At 35.2% G+C, this 17,991-nt stretch overlaps 1 protein-coding gene across 1 annotated transcript in view; it reads right to left on the bottom strand.

Annotated features, from left to right (window-relative positions):
- Positions 1–17,613, bottom strand: part of LOC111044535 — a 50,703-nt gene extending 33,090 nt beyond the window's left edge. Inside the window, exons 1-8 of the mRNA XM_039435087.1 lie at positions 17,374–17,613; positions 13,727–13,838; positions 9,179–9,331; positions 6,486–6,798; positions 4,721–4,931; positions 3,755–3,826; positions 1,915–1,986; positions 629–845 (exon numbers count right to left, since the gene is read on the bottom strand). Of these exons, the coding sequence (XP_039291021.1) occupies positions 629–845; positions 1,915–1,986; positions 3,755–3,826; positions 4,721–4,931; positions 6,486–6,798; positions 9,179–9,331; positions 13,727–13,742 (1,054 nt within the window). The 5' untranslated portion in view covers positions 13,743–13,838; positions 17,374–17,613. The remainder of the gene's footprint in view (positions 1–628; positions 846–1,914; positions 1,987–3,754; positions 3,827–4,720; positions 4,932–6,485; positions 6,799–9,178; positions 9,332–13,726; positions 13,839–17,373) is intronic.
- Between the last annotated feature and the right edge of the window lie 378 nt (positions 17,614–17,991).

The raw sequence follows: 17,991 nt of genomic DNA, 5'->3' as shown, positions 1-17,991 counted from the left end.
AAAATATTTGAAAGCAATATATAATGTTTTTGTACAGTCTACTTCATTGATTGCTGAATTTGTAACCTACACAGTATACGTACTGTGTGTATATATATATAGTATACGTACTGTGTTTAAACTATAGTACTCATGACCTATGAGGTAACACATTAATGACTATTTTGAAAATTCATTAAATTTAATTTTCTAATGCACATATTTCCAAAATAATGAATTATAGAGGAATATAGGGCATTTTTGATTATTAGAAATATTTATTGAATATTTAAAATCATTTTAATGATCACTTCATTGGTTGTGCGAACATGTGAATGATTTCAATGTATAAGCTATGAGAAAGTGTGGGATAATTATTACAAGGGAATGGTATATTATTATTCTTCTTGTTAATTGGAGACACTGGTATTCGCATCATTGGTGTTGGGGTTGAAAAAAATTTTCAAATTATTTTCGAATAAACTGTTCGCTAGTCTATTGAAGTTCGGAAAGGCACGTCAGGTTCAATAGTTCTACTGTGTCATTCCTTGAAGTTAGAACAATAACATCCCCCCGTTACCTCCCCCGCTATCTTCTCTAACATCACTCTCGCTCCCTCTCTCTTACACACATTCACTTTCTCTCTTACTAGCTACCCTTAGTACAAAGTGGCGACAGTGTTGGGAGAGACGGGTCGTGGTGTCAAGAGGAACATTCGACCTATGCAGGGATCGAACGGTGTGTTGGTCGGCGGCGACAGTGTTTGTGACAGTGTCTTTTTGTGACCATGGACTACCTCGATTATTTGGACTACTACGTACCCCCAGCACCTCGAGTGCGGCCAGCTCGGTATCATGATTACAATCCTTTTCATGATTTAAACAATGAAGAATTCAAAGATAGATTTAGGTTTTCCAAAGAGGCTGTAAATGAGGTAATAGAAGCTTCAACTCCAAGGATTGGAGTTGCCGATGATAGAGCCTCTCACTGCATTCCAAATTGGAAAAAGTATTAGTAGCTCTTAGGTTTTTTGCGGATGGCACTTTCCATAGAGAAACTGGTGATTTATTAGATGTTAGTGAAGCCGCGTCATGTCGAATAGTGCATAAAGTCGCGATAGCTATTTGTTTGGAACTAAGAAAGGAATACATTCGATTTCCAACTGGAGACTACGCCAGAAAAACATAACACAGTTTTTTTGCTAAATACGGGTTCCCTAATGTTTCAAGTTGTGTCGAAGGCACCCTTATTCCTATTGTTTGCCCTTCAACTCCAGACAAAGAAGAATTTAGAAGTAGAACGGGGATATTTACTATCAATGTCTTAGGAGCAGCTGGGGTTGACCTGGAATTTACGAGTATTGCTGCTAGATGTAAAAAGACCCACGATTCTAGAGTGTTAAAAAACTCATCACTCTATACAGCTTTTGAAGATCGCGATATGGGCGGAATACTAATTGGAGACAGTGGATATGAATATAACAGGCAAGTACAATATTACTTAATCCTAAAATATTGCAGTTATGGTTTCTGACATTTCATCCCAATCAATGATAGGCCTTTTTCATTATAACTTATAATTATGTGTTATAATAATATAAATAATGTAATATATGAATATAGCGACTTAAAATGAACTGGGTAAAAGAATATCAATGCATTCACGTATTTATATTTTTGATTGGATGTTGGATAATCGAAGTGTTGATACTAATGTCGAATCGGAATAAGAATGGTGCTGGCCTTGACTGCCTGCGGTGGATAGCTGGCGGAGAGTTGCCCCTTCCACCAGCCACAAGTGTCAATCATTTTCCCTACTACACGTGCTGCACCTTCCTTCCTCCCTTCATCATATTCGTTCCCTCTCTCTCGTACACACATGTGAAGAAGAAGAAGAATGAGAAGAAGAAGAAGAGTGTTCCGCCCTTCCACTAACCTTTGTACCGCCCATACACCACGTAAGTGGGGGACTGCGCTCCTCCGCTGCAGTCAAGGCGCCAGCACCATTCTTATTCCGATTCGAGATTAGTTTGATTAGCAATAACAGATAATTTTGAGAATGTATGAAGGAATTCCAATAATATAATGATTGATTATTTTCTTATTGACACATCAAAGTTTGATACTGCGGGATCGTTGCTCCCTTAATGCAGTTTAATAATTGTGCGAACATGTGAATGATTTCAATGTATAAGCTATGAGAAAGTGTGGGATAATTATTACAAGGGAATGGTATATTATTATTCTTCTTGTTAATTGGAGACACTGGTATTCGCATCATTGGTGTTGGGGTTGAAAAAATTTTCAAATTATTTTCGAATAAACTGTTCGCTAGTCTATTGAAGTTCGGAAAGGCACGTCAGGTTCAATAGTTCTACTGTGTCATTCCTTGAAGTTAGAACAATAACATCCCCCCGTTACCTCCCCCGCTATCTTCTCTAACATCACTCTCGCTCCCTCTCTCTTACACACATTCACTTTCTCTCTTACTAGCTACCCTTAGTACAAAGTGGCGACAGTGTTGGGAGAGACGGGTCGTGGTGTCAAGAGGAACATTCGACCTATGCAGGGATCGAACGGTGTGTTGGTCGGCGGCGACAGTGTTTGTGACAGTGTCTTTTTGTGACCATGGACTACCTTGATTATTTGGACTACCACGTACCCCCAGCACCTCGAGTGCGGCCAGCTCGGTATCATGATTACAATCCTTTTCATGATTTAAACAATGAAGAATTCAAAGATAGATTTAGGTTTTCCAAAGAGGCTGTAAATGAGGTAATAGAAGCTTCAACTCCAAGGATTGGAGTTGCCGATGATAGAGCCTCTCACTGCATTCCAAATTGGAAAAAGTATTAGTAGCTCTTAGGTTTTTTGCGGATGGCACTTTCCATAGAGAAACTGGTGATTTATTAGATGTTAGTGAAGCCGCGTCATGTCGAATAGTGCATAAAGTCGCGATAGCTATTTGTTTGGAACTAAGAAAGGAATACATTCGATTTCCAACTGGAGACTACGCCAGAAAAACATAACACAATTTTTTTGCTAAATACGGGTTCCCTAATGTTTCAAGTTGTGTCGATGGCACCCTTATTCCTATTGTTTGCCCTTCAACTCCAGACAAAGAAGAATTTAGAAGTAGAACGGGGATATTTACTATCAATGTCTTAGGAGCAGCTGGGGCTGACCTGGAATTTACGAGTATTGCTGCTAGATGTAAAAGGACCCACGATTCTAGAGTGTTAAAAAACTCATCACTCTATGCAGCTTTTGAAGATCGCGATATGGGCGGAATACTAATTGGAGACAGTGGATATGAATATAACAGGCAAGTACAATATTACTTAATCCTAAAATATTGCAGTTATGGTTTCTGACATTTCATCCCAATCAATGATAGGCCTTTTTCATTATAACTTATAATTATGTGTTATAGTAATATAAATAATGTAATATATGAATATAGCGACTTAAAATGAACTGGGTAAAAGAATATCAATGCATTCACGTATTTATATTTTTGATTGGATGTTGGATAATCGAAGTGTTGATACTAATGTCGAATCGGAATAAGAATGGTGCTGGCCTTGACTGCCTGCGGTGGATAGCTGGCGGAGAGTTGCCCCTTCCACCAGCCACAAGTGTCAATCATTTTCCCTACTACACGTGCTGCACCTTCCTTCCTCCCTTCATCATATTCGTTCCCTCTCTCTCGTACACACATGTGAAGAAGAAGAATGAGAAGAAGAAGAAGAAGAGTGTTCCGCCCTTCCACTAACCTTTGTACCGCCCATACACCACGTAAGTGGGGGACTGCGCTCCTCCGCTGCAGTCAAGGCGCCAGCACCATTCTTATTCCGATTCGAGATTAGTTTGATTAGCAATAACAGATAATTTTGAGAATGTATGAAGGAATTCCAATAATATAATGATTGATTATTTTCTTATTGACACATCAAAGTTTGATACTGCGGGATCGTTGCTCCCTTAATGCAGTTTAATAATTGTGACGAACAAGAAAAGTAAAGTAAGTATGATAGAAAACAATGAGATTTTTTTCTGAGGGTGATGCATCACGGGATCGTGTCATGACCTGTATTTATAGACATTGTCATTATCAATATCTAATACATTGAAAGATTGACATTGAGTAGCAGAATATAGTGTGGGTGAAGCCCTACGATTGGCCATTAGCTGTTGACCAATGAAGGTTGAGCTCGACTGTCATTGGTCGAGACAAGAGACGCCTTGTGTACTCGGTTCTCATGACCATGGGAATACTATGGCGTGTCTAGTCTCAGGGCTAATGTTAGTCGAGCTCAACCGTCATTGGTCAACAGCTAATGGCCTCGCACGACTCCACCCATACTGCATATGGTATTCAATGTCTTTATCTATTTTACTAGATAATTGTGTTAACGAGAATTGTATCTCAAATTCTTTTAATAAATATTGGTGGTTTTGACAATGTCAAGTCGTTTACGTCCATACGTCCAATATTACTACCAAATTACCGACACAACAACACAGTTAAGTTCATTATTGAGCCAGATAAATATCTTCAACTTGAGTTTTGAAAGGAACAGTTTTGGATTGCGTCTATTATTTTAATTCCTATCATTCTCAAAGCTTGTGCATCCATGTACGAATAAATATAATTTTGTTTTTCGAAATGATATGCTAAAAAGAGTTAAACATTCTATTTGAGTTTTGAGGATAACAGAAAAATATTATTCCCATTTTACCGCAGATTGGCAATTATTTGCAACTTGGTTTGATGACACTTCCGCTGATTTTTTCCTGTCTGTTGGTAAAAACCAGAAGCGCTCGCAGCCAGAGAAGGACATTGACCTTATCGGGTTCATTTTTCCAGAAGTAAATTTAGAAGGCGCCAGAGCCAGACTGACTGACAACAGGTGCATCCCCCCCCCCACTGATCCATCACTGTCTGCCATTCTGAAAAGCACGCCATTTACAATAACCTAAACCAGACCAGACTATCGATAACCTTCGGTAAGTTTCTGTAAGTTTCTAGATTTCGAAGTTTGAAAATAAAGGGCTTATTGTCGAAAGATGACTCACATTCACATTACGTTGATAACTGCACTACAAGTTTTGAATATGAATAATTAGTAGAGATATAGTTTCTCCTAGATAATTAAAAATGGATAATGAGTTAATATCCTTCAAAAAAGAACAACTGTGAACGAATAAATGCACAAAGTATTACATACTTAGGCTAGGCGCACACCAGTTAGTCAAGACAAGACATGATCAGACATGTTTAGTCACAATACTATTCACATAGCTGCTTGTGTCGCAACTCACACTGATTACTCATTGCAATCAAACATGTCTTCATAAGCAACTATGTGAAGTATTATGACTAGTCTTGTCTTGACTAACCGGTCTTGCCCAGCTTAAGTCAGAAATAACTACACAAATATAGAAGTACAGTACAGCTAATAATAGATTATGGAAATTAACCTACTCAACTATAGTCGCCCATGTACTAAAGTAGGTGTAGTTTTAGTAATAAACGACAAAAATAAAATAAAACTCATGATATAAAGTGTAGGATGAATATGGATTCACATAAGATAAACCCAAAACTAGAATAATACGCAAATTAATGTGAATTTTTATTAATTAAAATGACAAAAGATTAGTTTTTATAGAACATAATAGTAATAAACCAAACACTATGGAACAAAACAAAAATAATAATGAAAAACACAAATATAAATTGTCAACCACTTTTCATAATAATATTATTATTTACTAGCTTATCCGGCGAACCTCGTATCGCCAAAAAGTCAATGTATCTCATGTCACACTTGATTTTATTTGATAAATCATGAAATTTATCTGACAATGTCAATATTTTTATTTCCATCTCAATACGGACTTCCTATGTGCTTAAAACTACCGTTTTAATACCAATTTTATCACAGAGTGACGTCCACATGAGCTCTAGACTTGTGCGTGGGTAATGGGAGGGGTGAGAAGATGAGAGATGATGACTGTTTTTAGGCAGTCTGGACCGACGGCTTTACGTCTCCTCCGAAAGACAGGAGGGCCGTTTGTGTCTAAAATCCGTTCCGTCGAACGGATTCGAACTCTGAACGTTTGGAATATCATTTGGCGCTTATCGCACTGGACAACAGAACCGCTCCAGATTTTTCAATATAATTCTATCAATTATAATTTCTATTGTATTGGAAAGAAAAAGTAATATATAAAAAATAAAATTCAATTTGAAAGAAATTAAATTACTATAATTATACAATCATGAAACCACATGAGGCATAATAAATTAAAATAATTACACTGTTTTTATCATCAATCAGCATATTTAAAAATCAACCTAGCAATTAGAATATAATCCATAACCATAAAACTGATGAATGAATGAATATAACCTATCAATAGACTATATTTAAAAGAAAGTGTCCAAGATGAGGCAATTAATTATCCTGAATACTTCCACTGAGCAATTGAAAAGTTTACGCCTCACTTGAGCCACCTGATTCTCCCCCTTCCCGAGTATTGGCACTTTGTTGAGCAATGGCCTTCATCAATCTCCAATAGTTTTTTTCTGCTTCTATAGCTTGCATTTTAAGCTCATGTTCTTCTTTTAAATATTCCATTTTCTTGTTGTGGAACTGCTCTGCAAAGGATTTGAGTCTTTCAACGGTGGTTTTCGGTACAGGTGCTTGGGTTGTTGCCCGGGAAGTGTTGGCAGTGGACAAGCCCGCAGTTGGAGTGCCTGGCTCTGGGCTTGCCGGCCTCGAGAGCGGGAGCCCACCAGCTCCAGGATCTTCTGAGAAAAACAAATCCCTATCTTAGTTTTCAAGAGTTATTAGTATTAAGATTATTTTTAGTTTTAATTTTAATTATTATAATTTACAAGACTTCTTTGGTTCTTTAATTCTTGATTAATTACTGATTTTGGTAAATTAATAAGACGAATAATGAAAAAAATCATTTTTACAATATTTTTTCTAATATGTTACCTATATAATTAAGTTTTAAAAATGTTATTGCTATTCAAATATTATTCATGACAGTCATTGAATAATTGTTTTTAGAAAAAAATATTTGCTAAGCTTGGTTATGATAGTTTTTAATGGTATAATACGTAGTAGGAGATACTCTATTGGAAATTAATAATAAAAACTATTACATAGCTTGTTTTCTTACATCCAATCCTCTCCTGCAGAACTGTCTGAGAAGATGAGGATAATTATTATTTTGTTGGAAAAAAATTTAAATGTGGTGTGAGCTGTTATTTTTAAAAACGTATTAGCTCTGAGTTTTGTAGAATTATTTTCATCTAGGCCAGCAGCCTATTCTGTTCTAGAATTGTCCACATTCTTTTGACTCCGTCTTTTGTCATTTCACCCTTGTCTTCCTAGTTCAGCAAGCTTGCGGAGCAGAGCAATAGAAACTGTGCGTGTGTGTGTGAGTGAGAATCGTTCTGAAAGGGTCTTTATAACTCACACACATGCACAGTTTGTTTTACCCTGCTCCGCTCTGCTCTTCAATACTGTTGGCGATGACTTTCGGTACGGGATGAGCTGATAGCTATTGCTATGAAATATAGCTGCTGGTCTTGTACCTCCTAGGGAAACCTTAATACAATATTTCATTCTGCCTGTTTGTTAATTATTTCATTACTGTATGCAGATAATTCCTTCATTTTATTAAATTTATTCACTCCATAATTACCTTCTTTTTATTTAAAAATCTCACCGCCTCAACGCCCTTCTTCCTCATTAGTAATAAAAACTATTGTTTTTCTTTTAATGAGCAGAATGTAAATAGTTCAAGAGTTCATGGCAGGAATTCATAACAATCGTATATTTCTTAATAAACTTATCAATCTGAACTTGTTAACTTACCATCATTGTAGTCGTCGTCGTCATCTGGTAAGTTTTCCAACGGCTACTGATCGGAAAACATAGCATCCATTGCAATGTCCTCCTCTCCTACCGGTGATGGAGGCCCTCCTCCAGTCCTGAATGTGCTTATCCTTTCTGCCGCTTTCTGGGATTTATAATCTTTCTTTATCCTTTTCCATGCAACTTTTATCTTGTCGATTGTTCTATTTGTATTGAGTCCTTCGGCGTTAAACTCAATTAGAATTTCTCCCCACGCCAATTTCCGTAAACTCTCTGTTTTCTGATCATGCACCTTTTTTCAATAATCGGTCGTTTTAAAACTAAGGTTGTTATCAAATTCAACTCTTCCTGAATGAAATTTACTTTTTTGTCAATTTTTTATTTTAATTAAAATGAAAAAGTCATTTATAAAAACACTACACTATGAACTATAAACATTATGATCCACATATAATATAAACTAACTAACGAACTGGACGAGCCTCGAACACAACCCCTTGTGAAAGAATACAACTGCAACTGGTGACTGAGGGTAGCGAAGAATAGACGAATACGAATAGTTGACAGTGAGCTTCCAAGTGAGAAGAAAGAAACGAATGACGAAGACAAAAAATAGGTGAGAGTGCTTCCAACTGCCTGTTGCCAACTTTACAACAAAACTTTCATGTGAATTCTACAATTGCGCCTCGGCCTAAAGTTGAGCCGGCGCAAAGATAATCCGCGGTTACGCCCTGGACTACGTTACGCCGCGGATTACAAAATCCTCGGTCTACGAAATCCCGAGCTCATAAACCAGCCCTTACTGAATTACACATAACCTTAGAGATGGCGTAATTGCCTGAATATCTCGTAGTTAAAGTGAGTTGAATCATGTTTTATATTGGGGCCACACCTATCATTACCAGTGCCATGTGAATAGGAAACGCTTGTGTTCCATTCCTGCTTACCAATTTTTTTGCATCAACCAAGTGTGCCATCACCCCCAAATCACCTATATGCCCACGCCCCTAACACACAACGATTTTGCGACGACAAGACACCGACTGGACATTGTGGGTGTCGTGTCGCTGCAAAATCTTTGTGTGTTAGGGACGTGGGCACAACTATTTTGCGACGACACGACATCGACTGGACGTTCTCCAGTGTCGTGTCGCTGCAAAATCGCTTTGAGTGGAAAAGGCCATTCTCATGACTAGTTACAGTCTTAATTCCTTGTTTATTACAAATGAAGTCTAGATAGTTCCCTGGCTCACAAGTAATTCTACTGAGATTAATACTAGCTGGAAATGGAAGGCTTACCCTTCTCCTCACCATCTGAGTCCAGTGAATCATCCGACTCCTCGCAATGATCTTCGATTCGGAAGTCACTGTCATCGGAACTCTCACCCAAGTCTTCCAAAGACAACAGATTCTGAGCAGGTTTAACCTTGCGTTTAGTGGGAGCTCTCTCAGCTGGAACACAAAAGTATGGATTGAAATCAACATAACTTAATTATGAAAAACTATTTGAAGGCCAGCGATGGAAACTGTGGAAAAGAATAAATACTATGAAACAAGATTTCTACACGAATTGTTACTAATCTACTATTATACAGTTCTCAATATACTAGAACCAAACAACCAGTTGACTTTAGTTAATTACAAAATAAATTGGACAACAAACTTTTCGTGTACTGGTAAAATTGTGGTATAGTGGAATCCACGTTATAATTCATTCATTTATTTATTCATTTACAATGCAAATGACACTAATGCAATAACATTATAGAAGATAAAATAATAAGGTAGTCCTTGTGCCAATTTTTCTTCCAAATTTATAGGTGACAAAGATTATGGCAGTGGAGAAAGATCGAAGAACAGCTTTGCCGATTCCCTGTCTTGTCACTGCCTTCTATAGACTATAGAGGGTAGCTGATACCAGTATATCTAATGTAAAATTAATTGTTCATTATTGTTCAAAATAATCAATAATATATTTCATTCGTTCACAAAACTAAGTTATATCTTTCCTTGATTTTATAATAGGCTATTTTTTCATAATTGAGATTAAATATTATTAATTATAATTGATTATATTTCTACATTTTTGAAAAACGATGTGGCAACGTAGCGGAGCTATAAAAGGATAGCGCTATCTGCTATGTCGAATGACAGCAACACCAATGTTAATAAAATACTGCCAATATATGTGCACCTCACTATAGATACCCGTATAGTGAAAATTGACTGAATACTCAACGCATCCAAGTAAAGAAAGAGTAACGGAAATTTATAATAATATTTATTATAGAAGCTTATTTTCCCTAACAAATTTTGGAATTAGAACAATAATTTTATTATTGAAGTAAGCTATCAATGATGATATTGGAAATCAAGCCTCCATAATTTCTAAGAATATTTAAATTCTCAGAATAAATTCAGCATTGAATACCTTGATTAAATTTCTTATTCGAATCTCACAAAAAATATTGGAGAACAAACTCTGTGTGTTTCTAGTATTGTTTTGAACATTCATATACTTGGAACAACTAGTTACTTATTGAAATAACGCATCTTGATGGTCAAGATGTTCATGATAGAATGAATTAAATAAAATGCCTAGGGCTGATATTGGATTGTAACTTAAATTGGAAAGCACATGTTAAAGGAAAATTAATAAAATACATTCAAATTTTTCACATACTAAAATCTGTATGTCCTTCTGACGTTTGTTGAATGTGTATTTTGCATTTTTTTTATCGACTCGAAACTACAGTATGGTTTGTCTGTTTGGGGTGGTGCATATTTTACTATTATTAAACCTGTAATTCTTTTGCAAAAGGCTTTAATTCGTGTTTGTAATAATACCAGCTAGATCATTCATGTCCTCTTTTCATGGTGTCTGCAGTTCTTCCCTTTCAAAATTGATACATCTACAAGGTTCTAAAAATATTCTTTAATAGGGCGAGTACCGAAAGAAGTTGCGAAATGTTTGGAGCATCTTATAATTTTAGGAACAGACTTGATGTAACGGTACCAAGACCGAATCTCACAATGTTAAAAATATTCTATTCTTTTTTGGCGCCAAAATGTTATAATCTATTGCCGGAAACCATAAAGGAATTCAACAATAGAAGCATGTTTCTGAAATGCCTGAAAGAATACCTCAATCAACTAGACGACATAAGCAGCTTTTTCATTACTATAATATAAATTTCCAACAGGAAAAACATTCTATCATTTACAATCAAATTTTATATACCGAACATTGTTTTTTCTACATATACACTTGAAAAAAATTCATTTAGTCTTTATTGAAATTGAAATAAGTTTTAATTGATAAGAAATGGAGAACGCATACTATTACCTTCTTTTTCATATTATTTTTTTTTTCATCTGAGCAAGTTAGCTAAATAAATCTGTTTATAAGTGCAGTATAAATTGAAGCGAGTTAGCAGGTCTTGTGCTGAATACTGTTATATTAGGAGTAATGTTATTAGAAGTAACCAAATGAATTAATAGAAAAGCAAATATACTAAACTGATACTCCATCCCTCTCAGACTAAGCCTCGGGATGTTTTTTCTTTTGTTTCCACTACTTTGTAATTATTATTGATCATTGTGTCAGCAGCTATTGATTATTGATAACTCATTATGCTTTATATTTCGTTATTTTTTTACATTCATTTGTTGTAGTCAAACATATTTATGTAAGTGTTTTCTGCATTGGAAATAAATTTGATTGATTGAAGTCACTGTGCAATTCCATCCCCTATTTCTAAAGCTGTCAATGTTGATGGAAATAAATAAGCTAATTATTTCATTATTGGGCTTGACTCATTCTACCTATTTGAGGGTAATAATAGAAGTCACTCATTTCTTTTGAAATTTTACAGGAGTTTGTTGCATTAATATAACCTTGATTTATGTTTTCTACAATTTGAAAACTTACCTAACGATGGCAGCATGATTATTATTTAATTTATAGATATTCCAAATTTACTGATGCGGTTAATACGTTTACTCTACTCAAGCTAGGATCAATGTTTCAAGCTACGATCTTTCTGGAATCAGACAGGAGAGAAACGAGGAGGTAAATATTAGTATCTTCTAGTAGGATTGGAATAGCATTAATATTGTAAGATAAATAAGCTCACCAAAACACCAAAGATTATAATTGTTTATTTAAGAAAAAAATAGAGATACTAGTGAAATTTGTCTATCTAGAATTGATAAAAGTGAAACTATTGACTCAGTAAATTTTTTTTGAATGATAGAAACTTATACAAAAATGAGTGCATTGAAATTCGAACAAAACTTGAAAGTTATAAATCAATGCCAGGCTGAAGGGACTCATGCTTGCTCTGAAGGATAGATGTGAACATGGCAGCAATGGCGACAGGGAGAGATACCGACGTGCCAAATCCATTTATAAAAAGCACATCGAGAAGGGCAAGAAGTTCATGATAAAATGAATTAAATAAGATACCTAGGGCTGATATTGGATTGTAACATAAATTGGAAAGCACATGTTAAATATGTTGAAGGAAAATTAATAAAATACATTCAAATTTTTCACATGCTAAAATCTGTATGTCCTTCTGACGTTATTCGAATGTTGTATTTTGCTTTTTTTTTTATCGACTCGAAACTACAGTATGGTTAATCTGTTTGTGGTGGTGCATATTTTACTATTATTAAACCTGTAATTCTTTTGCAAAAGGCTTTAATTCGTGTTTGTAATAATGCCAGCTACTTAGATCATTCATGTCCTCTTTTCATGGCGTCTGCAGTGCTTCCCTTTCAAAATTGATACATCTACAAGGTTCTAAAAATATTCTTTAATAGGGCGAGTACCGAAAGAAGTTGCGAAATGTTTGGAGCATCTTATAATTTTAGGAACAGACTTGATGTAACAGTACCTAGACCGAGTCTCCCAGTGTTAAAAAAATTCTATGCTTTTTTGGCGCCAATATGTTATAATCTATTGCCGGAAACCATAAAGGAAATCAACAATAGAAGCATGTTTCTGAAATGCCTGAAAGAATACCTCAATCAACTAGACGACATAAGCAGCTTTTTCATTACTATAATATAAATTTCCAACAGGAAAAACATTCTATCATTTACAATCAAATTTTATATACCGTACATTGTTTTTTCTACATATACACTTGAAAAAAATTCATTTAGTCTTTATTGAAATTGAAATAAGTTTTAATTGATAAGAAATGGAGAACGCATACTATTACCTTCTTTTTCATATTTTTTTTTTTTTTCATCTGAGCAAGTTAGCTAAATAAATCTGATTATATAAGTGCAGTATAAATTGAAGCGAGTTAGCATGTCTTGTGCTGAATACTGTTATATTAGGAGTAATGTTATTAGAAGTAACCAAATGAATTAATAGAAAAGCAAATATACTAAACTGATACTCCATCCCTCTCAGACTAAGCCTCGGGATGTTTTTTCTTTTGTTTCCACTACTTTGTAATTATTATTGATCATTGTGTCAGCAGCTATTGATTATTGATTACTCATTATGCTTTATATTTCGTTATTTTTTTACATTAATTTGTTGTAGTCATACATATTTATGTAAATGTTTTCTGCATTGGAAATAAATTTTATTGATTGAAAATTATAAGTCACTAAGAAATTCCATCCCCTATTTTTAAAGCTGTCAATGTTGATGGAAATAAATAAGCTAATTATTTCATTATTGGGTTTGACTCATTCTACCTATTTGAGGGTAATAATAGAAGTCACTCATTTCTTTAGAAATTTTACAGGAGGTTGTTGCATTAATATAACCTTGATTTATGTTTTCTACAATTTCAAAACGATAATACGTTTTTGAAAACTTACCTAACGATGGCAGCATGATTATTATTTAATTTATAGATATTCCAAATTTACTGATGCGGTTGATACGTTTACTCTACTCAAGCTAGGATCAATGTTTCAAGCTACGATCTTTCTGGAATCAGACAGGAGAGAAACGAGGAGGTAAATATTAGTATCTTCTAGTAGGATTGGAATAGCAATAATATTGTAGGCCTAATATTAATAAGCACACCAAAACACCAAAGATTATAATTGTTCATTTTAAAAAACCGGACATAGTGTTTCTGAAAAAATAGAGATACTGGTGAAATTTGTCGATCTAGAATTGATAAAAGTGAGACTATAGACTCGGTAAAATTTTTTTGAATGATAGAAACTTATACAAAAATGAGTGCATTGAAATTCGAACAAAACTTGAAATTTATAAATCATTGCCAGTCTGAAGGGACTCATGCTTGCTCTGAAGGATAGGTGTGAACATGGCAACAATGGCGACAGGGAGAGATACCGACGTGCCAAATCCTTTTATAAAAAGCACATCGAGAAGGGCTAAGAAGCTGGCAACTGCTGCAAAGATTGAGAATGCACCAAATCACTGTAAGGCAGCATGTGATGTGATAAAATCACATCGGTCCTTGCCGAGGAGACAGCTTGATTTTGCGAGTCCTGATGCATTCAACAAATTTTTCATGGAGTCGGTAAACAGCACCGTGATCTCAGTGCCCTCAGTTGCTGGTCATCCAGTTGAACTGCTAGCTGCACGAGTTCCACCAGTACATGTTCATCTGTGTTTCTTTCGCCCCATCACTCCACCTGCCCTGAGGAAGATTATCCATTCTTGTAAGCCATCCCGGAGACCTAATGTGTATGGCATTTCTGCATTCATGCCACGCTTAGAGGTGGTGGATGCTCTATTGCAAACCACCTTGCTGCAAAAGACTGTCTGAGATCTGCCATCTTTCCCGAGGTCGGCAGAGCGCAGTCTTCAACCTCATGGTTCCTGGTAAATCGTTTCCAGGTAAATGAGAGCAAGACACAGAACATCATCTGCAGTTTGTTGCAAAAACTGCCTCATGATCAGGAGCCTATAAAGCTGATGGGCTTTATGCTGGATCAAGCTGAAAGCTCAGCTGGGTAAGCCACATCCAGCAAGTGACCAAGAGACTGTCCCGAATCTGTTTCTTTTTTGTCAAGCTAAGGGAACTTGTGAGGGAGGAATATCTGGTTATGATGTATCATGCCATATATCTCCTACGGTCTACTCATGTGGGGTTATTCAGCCAAGGTTGTGGACATACTGAAGCTGCAAAAACAAGCTCCCAGGATAATTACTGCAAGCGATCATTTTTGCTAGGCTGGATAATCTAACTATAATCAGCCACGTCTCTGCCTCATGAACGTCAAGAAGAATCAACAAAATTGAACCGGTGATTTGAAAAAGGGTATAAGTCCCTGAAGCCAAATTTTTCAGGAGACACAAAAAACTCTCTATCTTCTATATTTTCATCTGGATTTTCAAACTTTATATACAAAAGTTATTAGTTGCAATAATATACATAGGCCTAATACTATTCAGTAAAATTTTCAAAAAAATTTCTCATTTCTTCAATAAATACCCAATAAAGGCCAAAAACTTATACCCTTTTTACAATCAATCTGATTTTTGAGTATTGTGAACATTTATATGATTTAAGGCATGTAAAATTATTCAAATAATACATTCATTTGGAAAAATCATTAATCAGAGATGAAAAAAATTGTTATGAACATAATCTTACCCTCCTTCCACCCCTATTCATTGTCACTTTCATCTTGATTGGCCATTGTGATAGGCCATTGCATGAGCGAGTCATAAAATGCTTTGTGCTCATCAGGGATGTATTTTAAAAGTTTTCTTACATCCTCCACCTTCTTGTTGCTCAGAGGAATCACTCCTGTGTACGCTTTCTCTTCAATTTGTGGAAGTGAGAGGATGACATTGTTTTTTTTATTTGTAGCAGTTGTCAGTAATGCCCCCAATGAAACTGCTTGCTTTAATCTATCCTGGACAGTCCATGCTGTTGTGTAGATGCCTGTTTTTGGAAATGAGGAACTGCTCTTGTGGTTGTGCCCTACCCGATGCAGAAAGCAGTTGAATAGATTTGTATTTTTCTTAAATAGGGTAGGCCACCATGCTTTGAAATTTTAAATCTCGTCTGTCTGTATTCTTTTCACTTCAAACGGTTCTGAGTGTGTTCTGGCTTGACGGATCATCTCATTGTACTCTTCAGGTATGTAGACTCTGTCAGAACGTCTCACTACTTTCCTAACAGTCCTGAAATCACGAGGCAGAAATGAATGGCTACGGACTGGGAAATACTGGTGGATTTTTCCAAATTTTCCCATGGATGCCAAAGTAAGGAGAGACCGAACCATTGTGTGGTTCCTATTCTGACCACCACATGCATCACTGAATACATGTAATTCCGTAATGTTCTTGGAAAGATCATTTGCCAGGTAGTCGAGTAGGAATGAGCATACCTCATTTGGCCCTCGTTTAGCCTGGCCTTTATGGTAGGTATAAAATTTCAAGGTATTTTCGTGGAAATTGAAAATATTATTATAACGAAGCCAAAGAAGCATAGAGACCAACAATATTAAACAGATCACTGGACTGACTAAACTGAAAAGAAAATGTGAGTGTAGAAAGATGGCCGTGTTGGCCGACGTGGTCGGCAACAGTAATCAGCTGACTGCAAACAGCCGTGTTGACTGTAAGAACGATACAAGGACTGATACCCTTCTTCAAATAAATGTAGAATATGAATGGCTATAACTTCCGTTTGATTCTATGGACTAATATCCTTTTTACACTAATCGAAAGGTCTATCTTAATACAACAAAATGGCTACCATAACTCATTTTGACAAAAAATTGGACTAATACCCTTTTTACAATCAGAGATTCAATTGGTGAATCGGACTGATGTGCATGACCACAACACTAGGCATCGAGAGCTGTTTGACGTCTCCATGGTGCGCCTTCAGAAATCGCGAGATCAACACTACGCTAATTCAACAGAATGTCTGTAGGGGTGAAGCAGTTAGTGTTCGAGGGTTGTGACCGGTTTCCAGAGAACCAGGGCTTATTAATATGTAAAGTAATTTCTGAATGATGACCTCTTTCAAATTCCATCAGGCTAAAGTGCTATTATAAGTTAAAAAGTATAACAAATAATTTTTTATCATGATGATACATTGCATTCTACGAATATGAATAAATAATTCATTATTCAAGAGTAGTTTTTCAACTGTTTGGTCAATAATTGACTCAAGAGAATAACTTAGAAGTTATGAGTCATGAAAAGTCCAAGTAAAAATTAGTTTTGCAAGAACAAACAACTTACAAATTAATAGCACTATTTTATGATTACACTTTTTGAATAATATGATTCAATTACTGTCACTAATAACTATTAAACAAAAATACCGGCTAGAATGAAGCAGATTTTGTTAAGAATGAAAATACTGTCAATATTTTACTTAGATATCTCCTTCAAAAAATTTATATTTCAACTGAGTTGAACATAATATATTTTTGACTCATTACTTATACAACATTTTATAAAAAGTTTATGCAAAATGTTTAGAAATATTGAAATGCCTAAGCTAGATCATTTTTATACTCACTCATCTTGTATGCTATAAATCACTTGCAGTGAATGGAAGTAAAAGTTTACAAAGCCATCATTCGATTGAAAGTTGCAAGTTGAGCACTATAAAATTATCAGAACTTGATAATGAAATATAATATAGTATTATATTACAATTTATGTTATTCTATTTTATTGAATACTATAAAATTACAAGAAATTAGCAAACATACATCATGAATAAACACGAAAAGAAACACGAACTACGAACATCGGAGCATAGACGTAAGCATCAAAAAGAGTGCAAAACCAGCAATTGCAGAAGGCAAGATACTAGAGTACCTATGAAAATGATCAAAAACAAAATATTTCTATTTTTATTCCCAGTCATTGAATAGAATAATTGAAATGGAATATGAGGAATAATCAAACGTTATTTTCTTCAACAAATTCTAGAATATTGAAATTTTTTTGAACACAATAATGAAATTCAAAAATCAATTGATAAGGGTCACGTAGTTTGAAAAAATGGAAGAAATATTTTTTCAGTTTATTCTGATTAGAGCCTGTATTTAATAATCGATAAAAATACCATAGATATCAAATACCCAGCACTAAACATAACCTATAAAATGTGTATATAGCATTTTTTCAT

The sequence above is a fragment of the Nilaparvata lugens genome, chromosome 8 (genome assembly GCF_014356525.2).
Source record: "Nilaparvata lugens isolate BPH chromosome 8, ASM1435652v1, whole genome shotgun sequence".
NCBI classification, from domain to species: domain Eukaryota; kingdom Metazoa; phylum Arthropoda; class Insecta; order Hemiptera; family Delphacidae; genus Nilaparvata; species Nilaparvata lugens.
This window is presented reverse-complemented; position numbering and strand designations above follow the sequence as displayed.